The 15869-nt window shown below is 50.0% G+C and overlaps 1 protein-coding gene across 1 annotated transcript in view; it reads right to left on the bottom strand.

Moving 5' to 3' along the window:
- Positions 1-15869, bottom strand: part of Col17a1 (collagen type XVII alpha 1 chain) — a 47927-nt gene that overhangs the window by 17164 nt on the left and 14894 nt on the right. Inside the window, exons 9-27 of the mRNA XM_021731823.3 lie at positions 15333-15476; positions 13888-14046; positions 13195-13266; positions 11461-11538; positions 10594-10665; positions 9301-9462; positions 8830-8910; positions 7451-7495; positions 6333-6518; positions 5529-5750; positions 5157-5186; positions 4784-4810; positions 3949-3975; positions 3775-3837; positions 3029-3133; positions 2108-2170; positions 1409-1444; positions 640-693; positions 353-388 (exon numbers count right to left, since the gene is read on the bottom strand). Of these exons, the coding sequence (XP_021587498.2) occupies positions 353-388; positions 640-693; positions 1409-1444; positions 2108-2170; positions 3029-3133; positions 3775-3837; positions 3949-3975; positions 4784-4810; positions 5157-5186; positions 5529-5750; positions 6333-6518; positions 7451-7495; positions 8830-8910; positions 9301-9462; positions 10594-10665; positions 11461-11538; positions 13195-13266; positions 13888-14046; positions 15333-15476 (1662 nt within the window). The remainder of the gene's footprint in view (positions 1-352; positions 389-639; positions 694-1408; positions 1445-2107; positions 2171-3028; positions 3134-3774; positions 3838-3948; positions 3976-4783; positions 4811-5156; positions 5187-5528; positions 5751-6332; positions 6519-7450; positions 7496-8829; positions 8911-9300; positions 9463-10593; positions 10666-11460; positions 11539-13194; positions 13267-13887; positions 14047-15332; positions 15477-15869) is intronic.

The raw sequence follows: 15869 nt of genomic DNA, 5'->3' as shown, positions 1-15869 counted from the left end.
GAGCAGGTTTGAGCTCTTGTCGGGTCAGGTCCCACCCACAAACAGACTCCCAGTCCCTGCTGGAGCATACACGGTGCCTTGGGCACAAGGAGGACCAGACCAGAGGACAGACACCTCAGAATGGGCATCCTCACTACGCATGAACATGTGGTGATGGTACTTTGTTTCCCCTCTTTGTGCCTCAGTTTCTCCAAGGGGCTGGATAAGAGGACACTCTCATTCCTTCTCAGTCCCAGGGTCTAGGAGCCAGAGTCATATGGGTTCTCCAACCCTTCACCAGGGGTCACATCTGGGTGCCCAGGAGTAGAGAAGACTATGGTAATGACTGAGCAGCAGTGGGAACAGCATATACCTTTGGGTCCTGGTGGTCCCATAGGTCCTTTGTCACCTGAAAAGGAAATGGACACCTTGTTTAAAGAGCCTCGCAGGGACAACCAAGAGGGGTCAATGTCTATCTCTGAAGACAGCTTTTCCTCCATGCTGACCTCATCACCCCCACTCTCCCATATGTCAGCTGCACAGGCTGTGGGCGTCACCTGTCCATCAGACCCAACCCTTACCTCCTGTCCCCTGTCCTCCCAGACCTCCTTCTTGATCCCAGGATGATGTTCTCTCTGCCCCCCCCCGCCACCAGCTTACCTTTGACACCAGGGAGTCCCACTTCACCTCGGAGCCCTTGGGGACCTATAGAACCTGCCAGCAGAGGAAGGCATACAGGTGGATGAGTGTCCCATCTTTGGAAGGGATGGATGCACACGTGTGTTTGTGCACATGCATGCTACAGTTGTGTACACCACCCAGGTCCACACACCCTAGAATCAAGTCAAGGGCTATTTTCCATGCACTCCTCCCCATGTCCCAAGTTTCTTGTCCCTGCTGATCACTAGGCCCTGGGTATAGGAACACCTCATAGGACCCAGGCACAGACATTGGCTGCAGCTTGAGATCCTCAGGACAGCAGGAAGAGCTCTTTGGCTCTCAGAGGTGGAGGCAGGGTGGGCATAGGCACTGGCTCAGGTGAAAGGAGGATGGAAATCTCCCGTTGCCAAAGCTGCTGGTGAGTCTGAGACCCATGCCAGGTCTCAGACCAGACCTGGACAGAACTCATGAGGACCCCTGAGCTCAGCTGCAGGAGACACATGCCTAGACTTGAGTTCTGTGTCTTCAGGAGGCTGTCTTATGAATTTATCATTTATTTAGATTTTAATTATTCATTTTTATTTATTTATTTATTTTTATCCCTGGGACATCAGGCTTCAGGTTTGCTAAGCAAGTGTTCTACCACTGAACTCCATCCCCAACCCTGTAATTGCTTATTTTATTTGAAAAATGTTTAGTTTTCCTTTTAACACCACCCCACCTTTTGCCCATAAATAAAAAATCAATTTACAAGAAGCAGCACACTGACCTGGGGGGCCATGGGGTCCAGGAGAGCCACTGGAACCTGAGAAGAAGGGCGAGACAATCAGCAGAGTCAGATGCGGGCAGAGGCTCCTGACTCCATGGTGAAGGGCAGGTGGGTGTGGAGCGAGCGCATCTCCAGGTGAGGGCTGTATGGGTATGTGTTGCCCGCCCAGAGGGGGTCCTTGCCCGGACCCACGTGAGACAGTACAGGAGGGATCCCAGTGCAATCTCCTTCTTAGGAGGAGTTTGCTGGTGGGCAGGGTGGAGAGTGTCAAGGGACCCTTGTTCCTTCCTGGTCAGGGTTACTGGGACAAAAGTTAGAGGGCAGGTGGCCAGATAGGTATCACACTGTGAGAAGGGACCCATTCTCCCTGGTTGTCCAGATGTGCTGTTTCTGATGTGTGTAGCTGGGCCCCAGTCAGTGGAGAAAATCGACTTCTGATTTCCTGCATGATCCATCTACCGCTTAAGGATCACACAAGGTGGCCGCTGGAGAGAAGAAAATGTGGCTTCAACCCCATTATGGGGCTAAAGTTACAGGCCCAGTCCTGACCATCAGGGACTCGGCTGTCGTCTCTCTCTTTTTCTTTCTTTCTTTTTTTTTTTTGCCTTAGGCAGGGGCCAGTTCTGTCTGGTACCCCTGGGCCTGCTTCTCTGTGATCCTCTTAGATGTGGCTCCTCCCTGGCCTGGCTTGGATCATACCTTTTGGACCCACAGAACCTGGGACACCAGGAGGGCCCTGAGGACCAGCTTCACCAGTAGCTCCTGAGGAGAAAAGGAGGAAGAAGCTCTTTGAGAGAGTCCTCCTGCGGGGCGACTGCTCCCCCAGTCCAAAGTGTCTCTTCCCTCCCTGCCATTTGTCCAGGATCCATTTGGTGCCTCTTTGAGGCCACTAATCACAAAAAAAAAAAAAAAAAAATGCCTTCTGTTTCCACCCCCAAGCCTTAATTTTCCATGAAGTCTGGCGCCTGGGAGGCACTCCAAAAATATTGGCTGTCTGGTTGAGAAACATTTTTAAGAGACAGCGAAACAAAAAATACGTCTTCCTGCTTAGTCTTTCGGCCTTAGAGGATTTCTAGGGTCTGTCTTGGTTTCCCCACATCAATACAGCTTCAGGGTTCAGGTTCTAAATCACAAAAGCTCCCCAGCGCCCCCGCAGCGCTGGGCCTATGCCTGGGGCTTTCCTGCCCTCTGTCCTGCTGAGTTCCAGCCCTGACAGAGCTGAACCCCACCCCGCTGTGCTGTGGACAAGCCCAGCCTGCCCTCAGCTGGCCACCGTGACCTCCCTCCTCCCTCCACCCTGCTGGGGAAGGACATTTCACTGAGGCCTCTTTGGGGCCCAGGAATCACAGCTGTTCCTAGGCCCTAGGCCTGGAGCATATCCTGTCTCAAGCCCCATGATTAGTCTTCTGTTTCCAGAGGGCCTGGCACAAGCCCAGCTCAAGGAGAGAGCTCAACTGAAGGGAGGAGGAAAGGGGACAGATGGAAAGAAGGAGGAACGGGGCTGAGGGTGTGGCTTAGCTGTGGTATGTTTGCCTGGCACTCCTGAGGCCCTGGTTTCTATCCCCAGCCACTACAAACCCACAAAACCAGAAACCTCCCCGTGAAGGAATTGCTTCTTACCTCTGTCCCCTTTCTCTCCAAACCCTGGAGGCCCTGGTTCACCACGAGGTCCCATGGGGCCCTCTCGCCCTCTCTGGCCCATGGGCCCTTCCATGCCAGGATCTCCTAAAGATAGGAATGGCCAGTGTCACAGTTAGGGTGGGTCCCATAGGCAGCCTCTCACTGACTGAACTCTGGCCTGGAGCCTCTTCCCTGGCCCCTGATCCCCATTAGCCCCTGCAGTCTTGGCTCAGTCCAGAAGCCAGAGTGACCTTTTAAAATGTGAGGAGATTGTGTTCCAGCTCTGCCCCAAACCTGCACATGGCTTCTCAGCTCGCTCCGGGAAAGACTGGCATCTTATGCTGGTCTCAGGGCCCCAACGGCCCACTCTTCTCACCATCTCTTTGGCCTCCTGGAGCTCTTTGAACTGCTCCTTGAACTTGCCCTTGGGACTGGCCTTGGCCGTCCCCTGCCTGAAATGTTTCCCCAGATCTGGCGCCTGGCTCCCTCTCTCTTCAAGTCTTTGCTCCCTGGCCTCCCTATGTAACTCACCCTCAGCCCTGACTCTCAGCGCCCTCCACTTCAGTCTTTCCCACTTCACACTGGCCCCCTACCCTGCTTATTGTCTCTCCCCACCCAAAGGGAAGTGACACAGCTGCAGGGGCCTCTCTTCTGTGTTAACTGATGCTCCCTGAAACTGGGCCAGGAACACAGCAGGCACTTAATGAATGTTTCCCAAATGAATGAATAGAAAAAGAGGCTCTTACCCACGCTGCCCTTTTGTCCCTTTGGTCCTTCTGGACCTGGGTGGCCCAAGAGCCCAGGGATACCTGTGGAGACACAAGAAGACCTCAGCCCCCATGTCCTTTGGAAGCAGGCAGCTGGGAGATAGCAGCACTAACACCACCAGGGCCAGAGGGAGGTCACGGGAGGTTACACACCTGGAGTCCCCGGGAGACCTCGATCTCCTGCAGAAACAAAGGTAAAGGGATGTCAGTCAGAGGACCTGAAAGGAGCCCTTGGGGGGATTCAGGAGTTGCCAAAGTTAGCAAATGTAGTACAGATGTCTAGTTCTGCTTGAATTGCAGATAAACGACATAAAGTTTTAGTGCTAGTATGTCCCTTAAGATCCACGGGACACACCTTGAGTGAAAAATTATCATTTATCTGCACTTCAAATGTAACTGGAGTCCAGTGTTTTACCTGGTCATTGCAGGTTGAGGGGCTCTGGAACCACCAGTCCCCACTTATCCCCATCAGGGTTGGACTGTAGGCTGGGGGACGGGGGCGGGGGAGCCAGGGTATACGGGGAGGGTGGGCAGGGAGGCACCAGGGGGTAGGGAGAGGGAGAGGGCCACTAAGTGGAGGAACCCCATTCCTGCACTCAGGTCTATTGGGAAGCAAGATTGATCTGGGGACAAAGGGTGGCCCTGTCCTCTTGAGTGGTGGTCCTCAGCATCGGCTGCACCCCTGGCTGCAGACTGAAGACTGCTCACCCCATCCACACCTGCCAAGACTCTGGGAGAGGGGCCAGCGATCTTGTGGCAATTCCCCAATACACTGAAGTTTATCAGCCCCAGTCAGAGGATTAAGGAAAACTGCTCTGTCTGGTGAGGGTCACCGAGATTGGAAACCTCCTCCTCCTCACTGTGCAGTTGTCCCATGGAATGTCGGTCACTTTTCCCGTTATGAAGGGGGTTTTCAGACCCATGCTGATTACTTTAAACCATCAACCCTCACTAATAATAAAGATAAAAATGTCCATGTGATATTTACCTTTAGGGCCTTGACTTCCCATGTCCCCTAAAATGAGAAAGGTATGAAAACTGTGAGATCGGTAGGAACCAAGGGCCATTCTCTCCCTGGTATTTCACAGCTGTTTGTCAATATGGAAGCCATATGTCAAGGAAATGGCAGTCTCCATCTGTCCCTCCGTCTCCATCTGTGTCCCTTGGTACACTGCCAGAACTCTCCTACAGGCTGCGTAGGTCGCTTCCCACGCTCAGATCTTCTGACTCTAAAGACAGTTCTCAGCCCTCCCCATGGAACCACAGTCCCATATCCGTGTTTGCAAAAAGGACAAAATAATCCACCCAGAGATTCCACCTGCAGGAATGAGAGCAGGGAAAGGTTGGGTCCACTGCAATACCTTTAGGGCCAGGGCTTCCTCGGAGGTTTCCTACGAGAGAGAAAGTAAATCCTGAGTTAGTGTCACATCTCCTATGTCCCTCATTTGCACATAAGAGGGGGTCATGGGCGGCGGGAAGAAACCAAAGCTAGCCGAGGAGTCAGAATTAACACAGGGTTTAGTGATCTCGGACAATTTTCCTCTTTAGGACTCAGTTTTCCCATCTGTAAGATGGGATCCCAGTCCTGGTACCACCTGCCTCTTAGCGATATGGAGAGGTGAGGCGGGAGAGAGGCTGAGAGCCTGCTAAGTGGTGGCCCTGGTCCCCCCACACACCCACACAAAGCAGCAAGAGGCTCAGCTGAGCTGGCCCTGCAACGGCTGAACTCTCACCATTTTCCTGCTCAATCATCAGCTTGTTCCTCACGAACAGCCAGAGTGCCTCCTGGCTGGGGATGTCCAGTCCTGCTTTGTCTATGCCTGTACCCAGGTCAGGCGCGGCTCCCTGCAGGCGGTCCTTGTTGCTCCTTTCCATCTTGTCCTCATAATAGAGCACGCTGGTCCTGGTCCTCTCCAGCTCATCTACGCGGGCTTTCAGCTTCCTCACCTCCTCCGCTGGAGGGGACAGACACAGACGACATCAGCCAGGGCTCTACCCGGTGCCTGCCTCGCTGAGCCTCCGTGTGGGGAGCCAGCCATGGGCTGCTTCATTCTGTTAGGCACAAGTTGCTGAACTACTTATGCAGAGACAATCTGTGGAGGCCACCAGGAGGATGAGCTCCTCAGCATCCTCCCAGAGCCGCACAGAAACCTGGCCTGTCACCTGAGCTGGGTGCCAAAGCTTGCCCTCTCTTCTCCTATGAGGTAGAGTGAGAGATGGCAGGAACATAGCCCTAGGTGCTTGGAAACGGTGGCAATGAGATGACATGACCTTATTGTGAGGGGCAGCCAAATGCACACAGCAGGCTGCCACGGGTCCAGGGAAGGTGGGGAGGGACCAGGAGCTCACTGGCCACATGACCATGGCCAAGTGACTCCTGGGGCTCAGTGTTCTCATCTGCAGGAACACCAGGTCTGCGCCTATGATCTCAAGCCTCTTGGACCTGACACTCAGGGCCACTCTCTGATGCCTGTCCTTCTGAAGGGACTTGGGGGCCCCCTGCCACCCTGCTCCTGCCCCTAGGCCTTTGCACATACCCAGAGCAATGAGGCCAAAGAGTAGTCCCAGGAGCAGCAGCCAGGTGAGCAGCAGGCCCAGCAGCCATTTCCACCAGCTGCAGCAGGAACCGCAGGGGCACCAGGCAGGTGCGCCCCCCCACAGTCCCCCGCCACCACCGCCTCCACCTCCACCAACACCGCCGCCTCGGTCATAGCCGTGGAGATCTGTGGAAGAGACAGGAAGGTGGGGTGAATGCAGGCAGCTCCTGTTGTTTTCCCTCGAAATTCTCTAGCTTTTGGTGACTTCTTATGGGCCTGAGTGGGAGTGGGGACTTCAAAGTTCCTGGGCAACTCCATATTAACACAGGGCCATGGCTGGTGAGGAGCGGAAGTCTGACAATGCTGGGCTAGAGCTGTGTGACCCTGACAAAGTCACTTAACCTTTCCATTTCCTCTTTATAAAATGGAGTTAAAAGATTCCCTACTTCATCAGACGTTGTTGATTGAGATAAGGGTCAAAAAGAAATCAGAAAAAAAAAAAAATAGCAGAGATGCAGCTCAAAGCCACAACCTCCTGCATCTTATTAGGCCTGAATCTAAAGCTCCCCCATCTCCAGGACCACTGGACACAGCCCACTCTTTGTGATCTCCACAGTGCCTAGAGTTACATTCAGTCCAGTAAACCTAAACATTTTTTTCAGGGTTTATAGTTCTCTAACTTCTGGGGAGGTAAGACTCAGTGTGCTCCTACATAAGGTGGGGATAGGAGGTAAGAAAAGGGAAGGGGGCAGGAGTGTGCTTGGCTTAGTGTCCTCCTGGGCCCACGTGGGAGGTTCTGGAGAAACCCAGAGAAGCTCCATCATGTTGCTCCTGCCCTGGTTGGAGACCCTGGACCTTAGGTCTTATAGTGGCTGCCAGTTAGGGGTGGTGGGGTCTGCAAAGCAACATCCCCTGCACTGCATTCCTTCTGAGGCCACCACCAGCCCACAGCCTGTCCACTCCCACCTTCACCCTATTCCCACCCTTCTGTGCCCACAGGGAGCCTGAGTTGGGTGGCTCAAGTGTGCATTGGCTCCTGGCAAGGGGCCGTAATCTGTTTAACCGAGTATAACCAGCCCTTGGATCCTGTCCCTGCAGGGTCCCCAGGTATCACCCACCTGCGGAGGTGCCCTTGCCCTTTGTGGATATGGTCTTCAAGTCTCCTAAAAAGACAAACACAAGTTCAGACCTGAGCTTTTAAACTGGAGGAGCCCATAGGCTGCCCATTGCAAGGTTTAGGACGTTAGGTCAATTGGCCCCTCAGGCACCTCGCAGAACAGCAATGTCGGGGACATACAGCAACTCAGTCCTCGGGAAGCTGATATTTGCAAAAATATACTGATGAAGGCATGGCTTGGCCAAGCACGTAGTGGTGGAAGAATGGATAGTGTTTAACTCTCTTAGAACCTTAAACCTAAACCTCAACACATCTTTTGGAAGATCACTGTTTATTCAAAAAATAAATGTGCTCATGGGACATGACTGATTTATTTTTCTTTTTGGTGCTGGAGCTTGAACTCAGGACTCTGTTAAGCATGTACTCTACCACTGAGCTACACCCCCATCCCTATCTAATATCTTGGCTAAGGGACTCTGAGCACAGGTGCACAGTTGGGACATTGGAGTGTGAACTGGGAAATCCAGCAAGGAGGAGGGTTGTGAGTGTGTCTCTGTTGTTCTTTGAGTCTCTGTTGTTACTGTGAGCACATGTGGAATTTCCTGGGAATTTGCGCATAGTTTTCATCAGATTCTGGAAAGGGTCTTTTGGCTTCACAGCCTAGCTCCACCCTTAAAAAAATGAGGAATCACTAACCTTGCTGAGTCAGGTTAGTCTCCTGCCCTGTTGGGATGGTAGCTGTCTTATTTTACTTTATTTTAAAAGCTCTATGGCTAAATAAAATAATTTTTTTTAAATGCTCCATGGCTTAACTTTCCCTTTCTTTGCTGAGTTCCCTAAAATCAGTGGTTTGGAGAGATTTTACAGGACTTTGAGAAGAAATGTGGAGACCCAAGAAAGAATTCAGATATTAGGGAAGGAAGAAGGAGAATGTGAAGGAGAAGATGATAACCAAGGCTTTACAAAGCATTTTTTGATCAGTTCTGAAAATCATGGGAGAACTAATAAGGTGAGGAAACATACCCCTGACAACAAGCCAGGGGAGGGCTTTTCTTCAATGTCACATGTACCTCACCTGGGGAACTCGTTAATATGCAGCCTCCCACACAGTGCAGGGGGCGGAGCTTGATTTTGCATTTCTAACGTGCTCCCAGGTATTGCTGGTCCCCAGACCACCTTTGAGTATCAAGGTCTCACTTGCATTTCCAACATCCACACTTTGAGTATCAAGGTCTTACTTGTATTTCTAACATGCTCCCAGGTACTGCCAACTGCTGGTTCCTGGAACCCCCTTTTGAGTATCAAAGTCTCAGAAGACTAAGAAAAATGAACTGTGGCTTGACTGAAGTCAACAGGAACAGCGGTCAGGTTGGTTCTTACCGTTAGTTTCCGCTTTCAGGCAAGTGTCAGCAGCGTAGGCAGCCTGCTTTTCTTTTTTCAGGGTGTCTTCTGAAAAAGAAGCTGTGCGCGCAACCCATGACAATCTGGAGTATTCTCTCTCCGCCCCTCCCAGCCTGTTGCATATCTCCTTGCTGCTTGGGGAGGTCAAGGGTACCCTGGTGAAGACAGCCCAGCTTTCCTGGGGCTAACTTCCCCCATTTGTGCTTGTGAGAGTTGAAGTGGTCCCAGGACCCCTCTGGGAGCTCTGCCTGAGTTTTCCTGGCTCATTGGTTGGCATTCAAGGAGACCCTGTGAGGCTCCATTCAGGCAGACATTTTTCATTAGAATGGGGAAACCGTGGCTTCATGATCACATTGTCTGAAACCACCTTGCTAGGACACCATTTCCTGCACCATTTGCCTTTCTCCTGTAGCCTGAGTGGGAGGTGGGGGGTGGGGGTCCCTAGCGTACTTGCAGCGATGCTGGCCGGGGAGGCCGTGAAGACCTTCCCGCTGTCCTTGGTCATGATCAGCAGCTCCATCTCCTTCTTGGCAGGCACATTGTCTTTCTCCAGGATCAGGAACTTGCAGTCCTTGTGCAAGAGGTCATCGCTCTGGACATGGGTGGTAGAGGCTGGGGAGGGAAGAAGCCAGGAGAAAGGAGAAGAAAGAAGCGATCGAGGGAGGGAGGAGGAAAGAAGAAGGCAGCGGAAGAAAGAGATTAGCAAGTGCAGTAGGAGCCTCCTGATCTCACTGACTGTGGTGCTATGAAGCATTCTGGGACCAAAGCACCCCTCCCTGCCTGGCTGGGCCTGGCCATCAGGAGTTTGGGTTGATGACATAAGGACTGCGTGAGTGGTTTATGCAGCTGCCTCACCACACAGTCCCTTAGGCAGGTCCTTTCTTAACAAGCATGGGAGGCTTCTCTTACCCTTCTATGGAGGCTTCTCATTACCACTGCATCTAAAGCATTCCACCCTCACCATCTCTCCCACGTGACTCATTGTTTCCTTAAAATCTGTGTCATTTTCTCCAATTATCTTGTATACTTTGTCTTTGTGTTTGTCATCCATTCACTCCACCAAAGTTGCCAGCTTACTGTCTCTCCCAGCACCTAGTATAGTGTCTATCTGAAACAAAGGAGGTGCTCAATAAATAATTTAAAAAAAAAAAGAATATTAGCCGGGTGTGGTGGCACATGCCTATAACCCCAGCTACTCAGGAGGCTGAGGCAAAAGGATAGCATGTTTAAGGCCAGCCTCAGCAACTTAGCGAGACCCAGTCTCAAAAGATACTGACAAGTGCTATGGATGTAGCTCAGTGGTAGAGCGCTCACCTAGCATGTGTGCAGTTCTGGGTTTCTGAATGGGAGGAAATGCACGAGGACCACAACAATGGTGGGAGCCCATGTTGATAACGGTTCTAGAGGAAGTGGAGAGGATGCTGGCAGCTTCCGAGGGGCTCCTGGGTCTTATGATGGTTACAGGTAACAGGAAAAGGCCAAGGGCTTCCGGGCAAGGGTCATGCCAGACCCTAGGCAGCTGTGGAGCACGGAGCTTCCTGCTCCGGGGACAGGCAGGCCCAGGCAAACGCAGGAATGCTCATCTCTGAATCTGAATCTCATGGAAACATCCATGGGGGGTTGTGTTTGTGGACCTCAGGACGCCCAGGGACTCTATCCTCTTGTATTATACGTTGCGTGTCACAGCTGGGCAGTTCTCTCCATGTGCCAGCCTGACCTGTGACAGCTAGAGACAGCTCTCACCTGTAGAGGTGGTGGATACACCGGTGCTCACGACGGCAGGGCTCTGGGGCACGTTTTTCTTCACACCATATGCTGCAAAAAAGGGACCACTGATGAGCTGGGCCAGTGTGGGAGGGTGGGTCCTGCCACTCTAGAGCAGCCTGATCAGCCCTGGCAGAGAGGCAGGGAGATCAGTAGCTGTGAAATCAACCCTCTCCAGCCACAGAGAAAGCAAGGAGGGGTTAGATGGAAGACTGTTCCTGGGTACAGTCTTCCTTATCCTTCTAGGGTGTTTTAAAGGCCACCTCCTCCAGGAAGTCCTCTGTCTCTTTCGTTCTGCACCCCTATTTTGTGCTGTACATTACTTAGTTCCTGATGTTCACAGGATCCCCCTTTCCTTTCCCGTGTGCTGGACTTTCCACTCTAACTAAACAGCAGGCAAGTTGAAATCAACATTGAGTCTTACATCATTTTTGTTTTTACTCTCTCCCTGCAGGTTTGCACAGGGTCAGCAACCTGGGGGGGCGGTGCACCATAAAATAAACTAGCTGATTGATTTGTAGGAACAGTGGACTGCCAAGGAGTGGGCAGGGAGCAGGGACCTGACCCACTGGGCTGTGAGATACACGGGGTGTACAGGTGACATGTCACAGGGCAGAGATACCATTGACAGTGTAGGCTCCCCTTTATGTTGAAGTCATGTCTCAGCCAGTAAATGAGCAAGATTGACAACTCTAATTAGGGAGGGGCCATTTGGGGAAAGGTCAGTTGCTTTGCAGAGGCCCTTTGGTCCTTCAAATTCAGTTTTTGAAAAGGCATATGTGAACTGTAGCCTTAAAGAGATGTCATGACCCCACTCCTGAGCTCCAAACCTCAGCTACTACGAACCTGTGGAAGTGGTAGCAGTGGCCGTGCTGTGGGACAGAGCAGACGAACTGGGGCCCAGATTGTTCTGCATGCCAAACACTGCGAGAGGGATTGAGAACAGGTCAGACCAGAGTGCACGGAGGATGTCCCCCGCTGCAGGCAGCCTCCTGGAACCCCCAAAACTAGTTTCTTTTCTTTTTTAGATATAGATGGACACAATACCTTTATGTTATTTATTCATTTTTATATGGTGTTGAGGATCAAACCCAATGCCTCATACGTGCTAGGTGAACACTCTACCACTGAGCCACAACTCCAGCCCCCAAGCACTTTCAAGACATGTACTTTTGCAGATGACAGATTCTCAGACTTTCTTGGATCCCTCACCTTATTCTTAGTGATTATATATATATATATATATATATATATATATTTTTTTTTTTTTTTAATATTCCCACCTCCTCACTCCAGGGCAAATTTCGTTAACAGTCCCATTTGCTGAGTAGTTAGGTCCACAAAACGTAACAATAGTAGTTCACACAGGGTTCAATGTTGCTGTGTTTCTCAAAATCCTAAAATATCCCCAGGGTTTTCTGTTCCCTGTAGCACCCTGGGGTGACGTGGTACACAGTGTAGGATGCCGTGGACATGGGATACAGACATTGGGGCTGAGAGACACTAATGTGAAAGGCTCTTCATTTTCCCTTCAGCTCTTTCTTTTCCTGACTCAGACCCATGGAACTCCTCTCACCCCCATTAGGACTTCCAAGGCCAATGTCCAGAAGCCCACTCCTCCCTAGTCATAGCTTGTGTTCCTTCATCCTATCTTGGGGCTCAAGATCAATATTAGCTCTCCCTTCCTGGGGAGCTGGCTCAGTCCGGTATTTGCAAAACAAAATTCAAAGGTAGAAAGGGGAGAAAAAGCATGAAACCGGGCTCTTCTGCCTTTGGAGGGATTCCAGTCAACTGGAGTTATTGGAAATCTGATCATTAAATTTTCACTTGTAGCTATGCCAGCTAAGTAAGTAAAGAAGACCTGTCATTATATTTATTAGCAGCAATATCACAGGAAGAAGGCAGATTGTTTTCAAAAAGGTAAGACTGGCAACTTATTACCATATGGATTATTATGATACATGTGAAAGCAAATGATTCTTTAAAATTGTCATATGCTTGCATTGGAAACTAAGTAGTAACATTATTTACCACAGTGTGGTTCTTCTGATGTACTACCATATCTTTTAAAGTTTTTTTTATATCTTTATTTTTATTTTGTTTATTTTTGATTGAACCCAGAGCCTCACACGTGTTAGGCGAGAGCTCTACCATTGAGCCACAATCCCAGCCCTGAACTACCATATTTTTTAAAAGATCTAAAATAAGATCCTCTAAATTAACAATGCTTTTCACCCTGAAAATGTCCTAAGCTATGACTCACTAAGTCCATTTACTTTCATTTCACCAACTCTCCCAGAAAATAAAGGATCAGCACAGAATAAGCACATCCGCATGGACTTGGGTCCCCTTCCCTTAAAACTTCCCCTTGGGATCTTGAGTTTTATTTGCAATTGAGCTTCTAAAAGCAGCTGTGTCTTCTGCGATGGGTCACAGAATGCATGGAGAAAAGTCCTTCGTGCTCATGAGCAGAAAGGACATCCTTTCTAGAAATCATTTTACTTTACTCACCAGGAAAGAACATTCTTATATTTTAAAGTCAATAACCTGGAAAAGGTGATTCAAGATGGTGACACTGACCTGAGGAGCAGGTGCTGAGTCCTGGGTGCAGGGTGGAAGAGCAGGATGTCATGTTATTTGGAACTCCAAAGACTGTAATGGGGAGAAGGAGAGGGATGTTCAACCCAGAGCAGAGGCAGAGACTTGGATACTGTGGCGATACCAGCAGAAATGCCAGGATTGGATTTTTATATTTTGGTACATTTTTGTTTTTAGGAAAAACTTTAATATTTAGTTCTCTCGCTTTTTAGCAGGGAACCAAACATTCGCCTATGGTGTTTGTTGGGTTCTAGTCAACAGGTGATCAGTCAGTAGTGGACAGTGGATTCAGCCAAAGTCTTTCTTGTTAGTGACCCAATCTTACAGAGAAGTTCTCTGAAACTCAAAGAAGTTAAATGACTACTCAAGATCCCAGAGTCAATTTGCATGGAGTGATGCAGTTCTCCTGCACCCATTTTTGATATCCTTTATCCTTATATATTTTTCTGGTATCTTATACTGTATATTCGTCTCTACTAGGGGCTCAGCAGGAGAAATACCTTCTAGACTGAATTGAACTTAAGTTCCAATGAGAAACTCTTGAGACACTTGGTTCTAGAAACTTCTCAAGAGCCCTAAGGATGGCAGATACCCGAGGAGTCATTCAGCTCCAGGGTAGAGGTGGGACGATTGTGATTTTTGTGGATGAGAGCAGTGAGCACAGCTGCCACTTACCTGATCCTGCTGAGTAGGCATTGGTGTTGAGGAGAGATGAGCTCTGGGTTGTCATGTTGTTGTGGTAGGTCCCCATGGAGGACCCCGCAGGCAAAGTAGAGGACCACATATGGGAAGGAAGGTTGGCATCCAGGATCGTTGTGTCGTAGGTCCCTGACACTGGGAGCAAAAAAACGCAGTGAGAGACCAATAAATGCTCCAGTGAGAGACAAATAAATATTTCCCTGCCGGGGGACTCAGCTGGCTCTGCTTCCTGGGACTTTCCTGGGTTTAGCACTGAGGGTCCGATAGGAGCTCCCTCAGTTCAGAGCAGCCTGGGACTACTTTTGATGAAATCTCAAAGTTGATAAAAACTTGGTCTTTTCGATTAGAAATTCTTGCCAGCTCTTAGTGAAATATGAAGATTGATTTTTCCTTGGGGTCGACTCCTTTCTCCTAAACCCTGCTCCTCACCTCCTGGTGGGCTGTCTGCACCAACGACCTTCCAATGACCCTTTGCTGGATCCTTCACCTTCAAAGATGGCAGGGAGCCATTCTCTTAGGAGCAAAAAATAAGACCCCCAAAGCTAATCTCAGGAGACCTCCAGGCACCAGGGCAAGGGTGCAGTGTGTCTGGCCAGGGAGCCCTCAGGTCTGAGGACACACTGCAAGATGGTGAGCTTCTCTGGTCAAATTCTCTTTCTATATTCCTATGTGCAAACCAGATCTGCAAGTACTGGCCCTGATAAGACTTTTTGTGTTTCTTTAAATTTGATGCCGGTTCTGCCTCATCATTCTTTGAGAGCGAGCTAGCCAGCCAGGCCATGGAGTACCCGAGGCTTGCTCCTTTAGGAAAAATCTGAGCAAGGTCAGGGTCTCCAGGCTTTTATTGCCCAGGAGTAAATGAGAGGAAAGCTTCCTGTTGGAGCTGACTTGGCTTCTTTCCTCACCTCCCTCCAAAGACCTGCTCATTTGTCTCCCTGTTACCTGTAGAACCTCCCTTGCACTTCTTGGTAAATACTTGGGGACACCTTGTTTCCTCTTTGACTTCCCCAAGAGACCTTCATCTCCACCAGGACGGTGGCTATGTCTCTCTCATTCAGTGCTTTTCCTCAATGCCTGGCACTTGGCACAGAGGAGGCATATAATAAATTGTCACTAGAGAATGAATGAAGACACTGCAACTTTCCCCAGTTCTCTACACTGGGGGAACCTGGTCAACACATTCAATGTGGAAACCTTCCGGGGGACAATCTCTAGGATTTAGAACTGGGCCACTGAGTGCCTATGGGATGGTTGAACAGTCTGGTAAGAAATGTGTGACCCACAATTTCACACTGCTGGAGGAGCAGGTCTTTGGAAAAGTCAGAAAAGTTTGTGCCAGGGCACCGTGAAATTTCCCAGCCAAAATAAACCTGCCGCCATGTTCCCATCCCTCCATGGAAGCCTGGGGCTGTCATGCTTACCTGACTGGGAGCTTGCTGTCACCATTTTGGTTTCCACGGTGCCTTTCTTGGGGATGGGGAGAGTGTTGGAGGAGTTGCGGGTGGGACTGACACTTGCTGATCGGCTCCCCTTGAGCAAACGCTTTACATCATCCAGTTCTGTCCCTGGACAAGAATCCCAAAGTCAACCCTCAGGCCCAGGATTCTTTCCCGAGTCCAACTGCAGTGGGAGGAACTTTGAGGACATCTGTTCCGCACACTATGACTTGGGTTAGCTTTATAATTTTTGCAAATTTCCAATTTACAGGACTTATCAACCTGGCACTTTGTAATATCAATAATCTCATAAATTCAGTGCCTCCCATAAGGGATCAGCATCCTGGGGAGATATTTTCTAATTAGACCTCATCGGACACCTCGAGGTGACTCTGTAGCTGGAGGACATGGTCATCTTGGTGCAGGCAGTTAGAGAATCTCAGATTAGATCAGATTGTTCTACCCTTAGTTAGATCGTTCCTTTGAAACAAACAGTAATTCCCTCCTCTGCTCAAGATACCT

The sequence above is a fragment of the Ictidomys tridecemlineatus genome, chromosome 1 (genome assembly GCF_052094955.1).
Source record: "Ictidomys tridecemlineatus isolate mIctTri1 chromosome 1, mIctTri1.hap1, whole genome shotgun sequence".
NCBI classification, from domain to species: Eukaryota; Metazoa; Chordata; class Mammalia; order Rodentia; family Sciuridae; genus Ictidomys; species Ictidomys tridecemlineatus.
The sequence above is the reverse complement of the archived record's forward strand: the minus strand, read 5'-3'. Positions and strand labels throughout refer to the sequence as shown.